The sequence below is a fragment of the Archocentrus centrarchus genome, unplaced genomic scaffold (assembly GCF_007364275.1).
Source record: "Archocentrus centrarchus isolate MPI-CPG fArcCen1 unplaced genomic scaffold, fArcCen1 scaffold_36_ctg1, whole genome shotgun sequence".
NCBI lineage: Eukaryota > Metazoa > Chordata > Actinopteri > Cichliformes > Cichlidae > Archocentrus > Archocentrus centrarchus.
Genome location: NW_022060263.1, coordinates 1,356,435 through 1,367,014, shown reverse-complemented (window position 1 = coordinate 1,367,014; position 10,580 = coordinate 1,356,435). Strand labels below are relative to the sequence as shown.

The 10,580-nt window shown below is 42.1% G+C and overlaps 1 protein-coding gene across 1 annotated transcript; it reads right to left on the bottom strand.

Annotated features, from left to right (window-relative positions):
• Nucleotides 1-2,924: 2,924 nt before the first annotated feature.
• Nucleotides 2,925-8,461, bottom strand: LOC115776650 (trace amine-associated receptor 13c-like). Its single transcript, XM_030724373.1, has 4 exons — nt 8,289-8,461; nt 7,110-7,925; nt 3,406-3,532; nt 2,925-3,131 (listed from the first exon to the last, which is right to left on the bottom strand). Exons 1-4 carry the CDS (start codon nt 8,459-8,461, stop codon nt 2,925-2,927), a joined length of 1,323 nt encoding a protein of 440 aa, XP_030580233.1.
• Between the last annotated feature and the right edge of the window lie 2,119 nt (nt 8,462-10,580).

Below are 10,580 nucleotides of genomic sequence, written 5' to 3'. Positions count from 1 at the left end.
CCGTGGCCTGGGGGTGGCTTGGGCCTCTTTGGCGCGTGGGGGGGCTCTGCCGGGTGTCGGGCTGCTCTCGGGCCCTTGGGGCCTCGGGGGCCGCATGCCTGGCTCGTGCTGGGGGTGCCGGCCTGCCGGGGGGGGTGGGCTGCCCGTCGCCTCTGGCTCTCTGGACTCTAGCCCCTGGATTGTGGGGGGTTCCGTCTGTAGCCTCCCTCCTTCCTCTTCTGGGGAGTGTACGCGGTTGCCATCGGGATGTGTGGCCCCAAGTCTTCTGAGCTCCTGTGCTGTGGATGGCCTGGGTCCCCTGGGTCCTTCCCTATCTGCCTCTGGATCGCGGGGGGCATGGTTGCAGTTTCTCGCCCTCATTATCGAATACATTGCATGACAAAGGCGCATACACACACATTACTACAAACAATAAACTTGTGTGTGTGTGTATGTGTGTATATGTAGGTGCATATGGGTGTGTGTATGGATGTGTGTGTGTGTGTGTGTGTGTATGAGTATATCAACCCCTTTTATTTATTTATTTATTTTTTTTCTCTCTATCTCCTTTCCCCCCCCCCCCCCCCCCCCCCCCCCCCTTCTTTTCTCCCCCCCACCTCTTGTTCTTGCCCCTTCCTTGTTGCCTGTCAGACTTGGCATGAATAACTAAATAAAAAGATAAATAAATAAAAATAAAATTGCAAACATTAAAAAGAAGAGCCTATAGGAAACAAATAGAGCTGTTCTTGTCAAAGCAAATATGTTTGGTACATCAGTGCATTCGGATCATCATTCCGATTGTGAAAGATGCCAGACATGACAGGCTAAAAAAAAAAAAAAAAAAAAAAAAAAAAAAACTTGGGAAACATGGAAAACATGAATACACATATTGCAGGGTATCTTGAAGCAGGGTTAATAACAGAATCAATTATAAAAGGTTCAATGTAGTTAGGTGAGAGTATCTTAGATTGGGAATGGAGAGGTACATACTTAGTGGTGAGTCAAACCTTTTGACCTGGGCAGTAGTTGGGGGCAGGAACTCCAGGCACTTATTCTGGGACTTGGTCCTTATCAGCACTGCCCGGGTCACCCTCCATCTGTCCAGCATCAAAGATGATGGTACAAAGAGCTCATTTTCTACTGCTGGGAACAAAGGTGGCTGAAATCCCAATGAAACTTTGAAGGAGAGAAGCAAATGAATGTATGAATGTGTCCAAACTTTTGACTGGTACTGTATGTTTGGCTACTTATCTGAGAAATATTAAGAATAATTGAAAGAGAGAAAATCTCACTGCATTTTTTTCCACTATATGTTTAATGAACTGCTTCTTATATAACACCACTTGATGAAGCCAACTGGACCGCTTCAGCCGCACAAAACACTGATGAGATTCTGAGGCCACCAAGGTGGAACCTTTCCATCACTTGGGTACACCTGAAAACTCTGTCCATAAAAATTATGAATAGTATTGGTTAGGGCTGGGCAACATGGACCAAAAGTAATATCTCAAAATTTTTTACCTGCATGGCGATATACGATATACTGTATATCTCGATATATTTTCTTCCCAAAAGGTATAAACAAAAAGACACCTCAGAGTCAAAGCTGCATGTCCCAAATGTCACACATTTTTATTAACATTGAGCTGTAAATATACATGAGAAATTACTCAAAAATAAACTATTGGCATATTTAAATAATAATGCTCCTCAAAATAAATTAATGCTTTTTCTTCTATAAAAAGACTCACAGCTGTGCTATTAAAATGTAAACAGAAAGAGAACAAAAATAACAAAAGGCTGACTTATTCTTTACAAAGGTACAGGCAGGTACAGGCTCCTCTACATGACAGACTGAACAAAATTCCATCTGCAGGATTTGAACCATCTAATTAAATCCATGGACATACGTGCTGACGTAGCACAGCAACGGGCCCAGCCGCTCAATGCAGCGTCTGTACCCACTTCCACTATTAAGGTCATGTGACTTATGGTACAAACCAACTTCTACTATGTATGGCGGCACCCTATTACCTGCAGGTGGAGACTATTGGGGGTCTGGACAATGCCAAAGCGTATGAACGGACACAGTAAAAAGGCTGTATATACACAAAACAGGGTGACAGTGGAGGACTTCATGTTTCCAAAACTCTCCAACCTCACCGGAAAAAGTCGTTAAATTTGTCGGTAGTCGCTTTTGGGGAAAAAAGTCGCCAGCGGGGTCTGAAAAGCCACTAAATGTAGCGACAAAGTCACTAAGTTGGGAACACTGCCATGTGGTCACTTCCTGCATGATTTAACGTGTTAAGCGGAGAGAGGTGGGGCAGTGTGAAGCTGTGCAGAGGGAAACTGGGAGAAGACAAAGGTGAACTGGTGGAGCTACAAGTATGATTTTAACGCAACCTAGACTATATCGATATAAACTATATTGTCTCATATGGCGCATCAAAATATATTGATATTTTTAAAACATCGATATATCGCTCAGCCCTAGCACTGGTGACAAAGGGCAGCCCTGGCAGCATGCAAACACCCACAGTCTGATGTATTGCTATCAATGTGGACCAAGCTTTCTCACTGCAGGGACTGAATGACCTATAACAATGGACCAGACACACCAAACTCCTGTATCACCCGCCCCCAACAGGATACCCTAAGGGATATTGTCAAATGCCTTCTCCAAGTCCACAAAACACATGTAGACTGGATGGGCAACACACATTCAAATATCCTCGAGAGGATAAAGAGCTGGTCCAGCATTCTGTGAGAAGTGCATTTTTTTTTACTTGGATACAAGGTTCAACTAACAGATGGACCCACCTCACCGGCACCCTGGTATAGATGGTATACACTTTATTGGAGAGGTTGAAGAGTGTGATCCCCCAATAGCTAGAGCACACTCTCGGGTCCCCCTCCTTAAAGATGGGCACCGCCAACCCAGTCTGTCAATCTAGTGGCACCGCCTCATGTTTCCACACGACTTTGCAGAGGTGTGTCAAACAAGACAGCCCTACACCATCCAGAGCTTTTAGGAACTCATGATGAATCTCATCCACCAAAGGGGCCCTGGAATCAAGGAGTTGTTTAACCACCTCAGTGACCTCACTCCCAGTGTTGGGAGTCATCCCTCTCATCCCAAGGCTCTGCTTCCACTACAGAAGGCATATCAGTAGGATTGAGGAGGTCCTCGAAGTATTCCTTCCACTACATGACTAAAGCCTCAGTTGAAGTCAGTGAGTAAAGCACCACTTTTCTCCTGATGGTTTGCCAGAATCACTTTGAGGCCATTTGAAATTTGTTTTCTATGGCCTCACCAAACTCCTCCCACACCTGAATTTTTGCTACAGCCACTACCCGAGCTGCATTCTTTCATTCTTCTTGGTCTGACGGTACCTGTCAGATCCCCCTGGAAGCCCACAGGCTTACCAAGCCCAATAGGACTCCATCAGCTTGATGCCTGCCTTCACCTCTGGTGTCCACCACCTGGTCATCAATATAGTGGCTTCGACTTGACCAGCCAAAATCCACACCGGCAAAGCAGCAGCTTGGTGATCTGCGAAAGGGAGACAAGGCAAAGGGGCGTAAAACAAATGACCTCACAGGGAATATCCCTCCTACAATACCACACTCCGGCTTTTAGTTACCTACCTCCACTTTAAGATCCCACCCTGACTGGTATGAGACTGTGAGACTTGGCCCCCATCTCTCCTCCACCTGCACACTGAGCACTGACTCCCCACAGGGCTGTGTGCTGAGCCCCCTCCTGTACTGCCTCCACACCCATGACTGCAGTCTGGCCCACAATAACAACCTCATCACCAAATTTGCTGACGACACCACAGTGGTCAGACTCATCTCGAGGGGAGATGAGGCAGCCTACAGAGAGGAGGTCCTGAAGCTGACAGCCTGGTGTTCAGAGAACAACCTGCACTGAACACCATGAAAACCAAAGAAATCATCATGGACTTGAGGAAACACAGGACTGACCCAGCCCCCCTCTACATCAAGGGCGAGCGTATGGAGAGGGTCCACACCTTCAGGTTTCTTGGTGTCCTCATCTCAGCTGATCTCTCTTGGTCAGATAACATCACAGCTGTTATCAAGAAGGCTCAGCAGTGACTTCACTTCCTGAGGGTCCTCAGGAAGAACAACTTGGACTCAAACCTGCTGCTGACCTTCTACTGCTCATCCACTGAGAGCCTGCTGATGTACTGTATCACAGTATGGTACGGCAGCTGCACTGAGGCAGACAGGGGGAGGATTCAGAGGGTAGTCAAGACAGCACAAAGAATCGTTGGCTGCCCTCTCCCCTCCCTGATGGACATCTACACCTCCCGCTGCATCAGCAGAGCCAGGAACATCATCAAGGACAGCTCACACCCTGGCTTTGACCTGTTTGACCTGCTGCCCTCTGGCAGGAGCTACAGGAGCATCAAAGCCAGAACAAACAGACTCAAGAACAGTTTCTTCACCAGAGCAATCACCACCCTGAACTCACACACTCACCCACTGTAACTGTGCAACACCCACATCTCTGTGCAATATTATATATGCCATAAAAACTTGAGTTGGGAATGTAGTTAATAGTCAGCAAGAAATTAATATAGTAATTAAAGCTTTCTACAAAAATCTATATACTCAAGAAGGTCAATTTGACCTAAAGGCAGCTGAAGAGCTTTTTGGAACGTTAACCCTCCAGGAATTATCTGAAGAGAATGCTACTGGACTACCATCATATATGGTTTTATCAGAGACCGCCTCTTATGAATGGCTGATCCATAAGATAAACGGACATCTAGACGTGTATGAGAGTGTGTGGGAACCATTCTTAAATTCAGATGGGAGAAACTCAGTTGCTGGTGGTTCATAAAAAAAGATACAGCAATTGTTTTTGTTTGTTTTTGTTTTATTTTTTGTTCTACCTGCTCACTGAGACAAGGGCGATTATGGGAGGGGAAAAAATGGTACAACGATTTATAGATAAGTGCATTGTTTATATTGTCACTATCTCGTCTACTGTCTGCATTTTATTTAGGATTTATTTAGGATTTAATAAACAGTGAATTGAAGAGAAAAAAGTGTGAAATAAGTAGTATTCAGTGCATGTATGTGTATGTGTGTGTGTGGTGGGGGGTTTGATTGTGGATTTTGCATTTAATTTTAATATTTATTTTACTATTTACTGTTTTGTGTGCACTTCATTTTCTTTTACTTATTCTATTTCTTTATTTAGTACTTATCTTTTTTGACTGCAAGAGCAGCTGTTTGAGTAGCGCTTCTGAATCTCATTGCGTATGCTTGTTTATGAAATGACAGAATGGCTTAAATAAAATAAAACTGTGAGGTTAAGCCACTCCATAATACGGAGTATGAATGTGTGTGAATGTTAGATTGAAAGAAATTTGATTTAGAAAAAAGTGCTATGAATGTATGTATGTAAATGGATAAATGCAAATGTGTTGTATAAAGCACTGTGAGCACTCAACTAGAGTAGGAAAGCACTTCATAAAAACTAGTCCATTTACTCCAGATTATTTAGTGTAATTTGTTTCTTTCCTGTAAACTACCTGAAGTTATTCACCACTTAAATGACTAACAGTGTAATTATTCTTCCCCATAAAAACTTGAATTATTGTCCCCTTGTTATGTATATGTATTGGTAAGCATTTGTGGGTAAATAACATTACATTGTAATCCATCCATCCATCCATCCATCCATTCGCTTCCGCACATCCTGTTAAGGGTCGCGGGGGGGCTGGATCCTATCCCAGCTGTCATAGGGCAAGAGGAAGGGTACACCCTGAACAAGTCGCCAGCCTGTTGCAGGGCCAACACAGAGGGACAGACAACCTTTCACACTCACATTCATGCTCTCATTCACACCTATGGGCAATTTAGATTAGCCAATTAACCTAACCCCAGTAAGTGCATGTCTTTGGAATGTGGGAGGAAACCAGAGTACCCGGAGGAAACCCACGCAAGCACAGGGAGAACATGCAAACTCCACACAGAGAGAGGGAGAGGCCTGGGCCAAGGTGGAATCAAACCCAGGCCTTCCAGATGGTATTTTAACTGTGAGGCAGCAGTGCTAACCACTGCGCCACCGTGCTAATTTCAGATAAAATACCACACATTTTTATTTAATTCTAGGGAACTAGGGAATACTCATGTTCAGTACTGTAGTGTCACTGAGTACACAATAGTGTAAGACCTAATGTATTCCTTCAAGTTGAGTTGATCATTAAAATGTTTAAGGCCTTTTAAATTTCAGTGAGATTTTGCCTTGTAGGATGTGAAATAAGTTGTAACCTGGCTGCATTCTGTGTTTCACACAGCACTGATTTTTAAAAAAATTTATTTAATGTTTTCTATTTATTATTTGCTTATTAGTTCATATAAAAGTATCAGGGGAACAAAATATAATATTTTATTGTCAGCAACAAAGTCTAGACTTTGGATACCAAGAATCTGACTTTTCGTGTTATTTAATTTAAGTTATTTAATTTATTTTCCATTCCTCATCTCTTCATAGATTTTTTCATGTGCACTTGAGCAACTTATGTTTGACAATGGATTAGAAATAATTCCTAAAAAAATCTCTCACTATTTACTATCATAAAACCAATAGATTATGTAATAACATTATTGATTTAGTGTATAACATACCTTTAAAAATGGCATCAGTGCCCAAAGTTTAAATATGGTAATTGTCTTTTAATTTTGGATAAAAAAAACAAAAAACAGAACAACTTGAAACAGTCTCTTTTCTTTAGTCATGCTTTACCAACGTGAGAAAATACAACCACATGAATACAATATAATCATCTTTTATGCGACTGAGTTTGCTTAGAAAAGTTAGACAGATTCTAATAATGTCTGCATAAAAGCTCAGGTAATGGTAGGTGGTTGGATTTATGACCCAAAGAATTACATAATTTTCTAAATTTTACAAAGAAATGCATTATTACAGACAATTTATACTGTTTTTCATTTTTCAAGTGAAAAAGAGGTCACATCACTGTTAGCTTGTTTTTTCATATTTTGCCCTTTGTGCTTGACAACAGATGGATTAAGGGTTGGCATGACTTTTCCTGTGAGTCTTTGTCAGTGTACAATTGTCTCTACAATACAGTATGTTGGCATAACAGGAATCAGGCTGCAGAATTTGCAGTGTAACTATTAGTTTAACAGTTCTCCTAAACCAGGGATAGAAAAAAGCATAAATCAGTGGATTTAGACAGGAGTTACAATAAAGTAACCAGACCCCAAAAACTGAAAATTCCACACTGGTTGATGTGTCCTGGCCCACAAGGGAGGGATAAAAATAAGGACAGAAACATATCAGAAACACAACCACAATGACACCAATAGTTGTAGCTGCTTTTCTCTCAGACTTTTTAATGGTAACATGAACTGAAGCCCGTGAAGAGACAAATGCAATTTGAGATCTCATGGCCCGAGCCTGAGACACAGCCACCACAAATACTTTCATGTACAGAAATATAATGACAGCTATGGGGCCAATAAAGGTAATTACAATATCAGAAGCACCAGTTACGAAGTTAATTACAACTATGCACTCCCCATGGCAAGAATTATATCTGTCTGGCTGTTTCAGAAAGCTGTTTAGTATCATGCCATTATAGAGCAGTGAACAGGCCCAACACAGACAAACAAAGATCTGAACTCTCCTTTGAGTAACTATGGTAGGGTAACACAAAGGGTCACAAATGGCTACATATCGGTCAAGTGAAATAAGGACCATGTGTCCTACTGAGGCAGATGTGAGGATGAAAGAGGCATAGTAAAACACTCCACAAATAAAGTTCCCCCAAAACCAGCAACCCCCTAAAAGGAGGATTCGAGGTGGCATCAAAAGGAGGCCAACAAGGAAGTCCGAGACAGCCAGAGAGAGAAGGATGAAGTTGGTTTGGCTGTGAAGCTGCCTGCCAAGAAAAAAAAGAAAGAAAATTGACATATAACATGGTATTAATGAACCAGTACCAATTGTGAAAAGCAAAAAATATAATCTACAGCATTCTGTAAATAAACAGCATAGGTCCGATTCCAGTAGAACAATAGAATACAATAAAGTAAAGCAAATCTTTAATTCTACATTTCACATTCATTTGTGTCTGAGAGGAGGTTGTCAGAATATAACAGTAATTTCATTAATACAGTTAGTTAGAACAATGTTTAGTTCACATTCATTTAACACATCATCTGTTCATTCACAAAAGAGCTATAAGTTCTCTATACAATTCAAGCATGCTCAAAGTAAAACAATACATGAAGTTTCACTTTCTCACCTGAAGTGGGAGATAGAAACGATGACCAGCAGGTTAAGAGTCACAGTGAGCAGAGAGATGCAGGAAAGCAGGATGTAAAGGAAAATGGTTTGATTACCATGGTGCAGTGACTTCCTACAGGAGGTGTTGAGGAGCTGTGGAAAGCAGAGGTCTTGTCCATAAAGGCTCTCCATTATCAGAGAGGAGAAAGAAGCTGAGAGGCTGTGGAGCTCTGGCAGCTGTCTGACCAAAGCTCTCTGTGTGAAAGTGATTTAATTTACTCCCCCCTCACACACACACACACACACACACACACACACACACACACACACACACACACACACACACACACACACACACACACACACCAGAAAATCTCTTGTTTGCTATTATTATCCAGGGCTTTTACTGGAAATACAAAAGGAAAGGAAATACACTCATGTATTTTTTTTTTTTACTTTTGTCACAGCTTTAACAAAAAAATAGTTATCAAAGAAAGAAAATCCATCCACCCATCCATTCATTTTCTGCTGCTTTCTCCAGGTTGCAGGAGCAGCAATCTAAGAAGGGATGCCCTGACCTCCCCATCCCCAGCTACTCCCTCCATCTCTTTCTGAGGGGCACAGAGGATTCCCAAGCCATCTGAGAGGAATAATCTCACCGGTCTATAGTGAGCCCTGTGGCAGACATGCATGAAACACCTCACCCACGAGATATCCCGGAGGCATCCTAGTCGGATGTCTGAACCACTTCAGCTGGCTGCTTTTGATATGGAATGGTAGTGGCTCTCCTCTGAGCCTCCTTGAATGACTGAGAGCCTCACTGCAAACTGCCCCAGTGCCAGCTGGATGTCATGGCTTGAAGAAGCTAAGACAATCACATCATCTGTAAAAAGATGCAATATGAATACAAATACCTTTATTAGTCCCACAGTGATATCCTGAAACCATCAAATTTGACACTTTTCACTCTCCTTCCTCCATCATCATCCCCATGGCTGTGTGTAGAATTTCTGTCCATAACAAAGAACAGAAGCTCTCACCACAGTTGTACAGGGACCAAGTAGCCAGGCCAGATACCACATTCTACTGAAGCACCAACCATAGCACAGCCTGAGAGTTCCAACATGCTTTGAATGCACCAAACTTGTCACTCGGCTCAGGAGAGAACCTGGTTGTGATTTGGCTTGTCTTGACTTGACGGGTGCATACACCAACAAGCTGGGTGGAACTACCCTGGACCTACATGTGTCAGGATGACCCTTTCCTGACATACTATAGTTCAGTCTTACAGTTTCTTCTCGCAATATATTTTACATTATATATTGTTGCTCAAAATGCAGATTAAAATTGGGTACACCATTTCAATTACTCTTTTCCTTGGCCATGAATGAGGTTGTCATGACTACTGAAACTGGGTACAAGTCCACTATCCAAGATGTTTCAGCAGAGCCTTGATGGGCCATCTCACTGTGTCACACCATTAGAGGTAAGGGGAGGCTCTTGGGCTTGGAGGATCTCATCTACTGACCTCGATAAGGGCCAAGGCGCTGATAATGAGAATGGAGATGGAGTTTTACTTCTTTCTGGATGACATTAAAACCTCATCAGAGAAAACAGGAGCTTGAGCCTTAACTCAGTGCAGTATACAGTTGGTTCTAGGCTTGGATTTTTTAAGATTTGTTTGACCTTTGGTAAAAGGTATCCCTATACGTAGTGAAGAACAAATGGCCATTTTGTGTTTTAACTTTTCAACTTCTAAAGGTGTTTTATGTTTGTATTTGTTGCTACTTATCTTGGCCAGGACTCCCTTGAAAAAGAGGTTCATAATCTGAAAGGGACTTTACTGGTTAAAGCTTAAATTAAAAAAAAAAAAAGAAAAACAAAGTGATTTAGGTTGTTTGACCTGCTTTTGGACATATTTGACATGCATTTTTGCATCTAATTGCAGACTAGTAAATAAGCCATTTCTAATTATATATTACAATTATGCAGCATACAGAATTGTTGAGCATCATTTTAGTTATATCAAATGCAAGTGGTCAGAACTGGGCCCAGTGCTACAAGAAGTGCCCTAAGTATGTCGAGCAAAAATCAAACATAAAAGCAAGGTCTACAATTCTAGCCATGTTATTTGGCCACAGTGTGAAAACTGGGGTGGCTGTAGCTCAGGAAATGGAGCTGTTCACCTGCTAATCAGAAGGTTGGTGGCTCCAGTCTGCATGTCAAAGTATCCTTGGGCAAGATACTGAACTCCCAAGTTGCTCTTCGATGTGTTCACTGGAGTGTGAGTGTGTGAATGTTAGATTAAAAG

What these genes read in the sequence shown, in the direction of transcription:
- LOC115776650 (XM_030724373.1), bottom strand. Translation starts at nt 8,461, where the DNA reads ATGGAGAGCCTTTATGGACAAGACCTCTGCTTTCCACAGCTCCTCAAC. An exon ending in GTTTCTATCTCCCACTTCAG is followed by an intron (nt 7,926 to 8,288) that starts GTGAGAAAGTGA and finishes TTTTCTTGGCAG; the next exon opens with GCAGCTTCACAGCCAAACCA. An exon ending in ATGGAGTCCTATTGGGCTTG is followed by an intron (nt 3,132 to 3,405) that starts GTAAGCCTGTGG and finishes TGCCTTCTGTAG; the next exon opens with TGGAAGCAGAGCCTTGGGAT.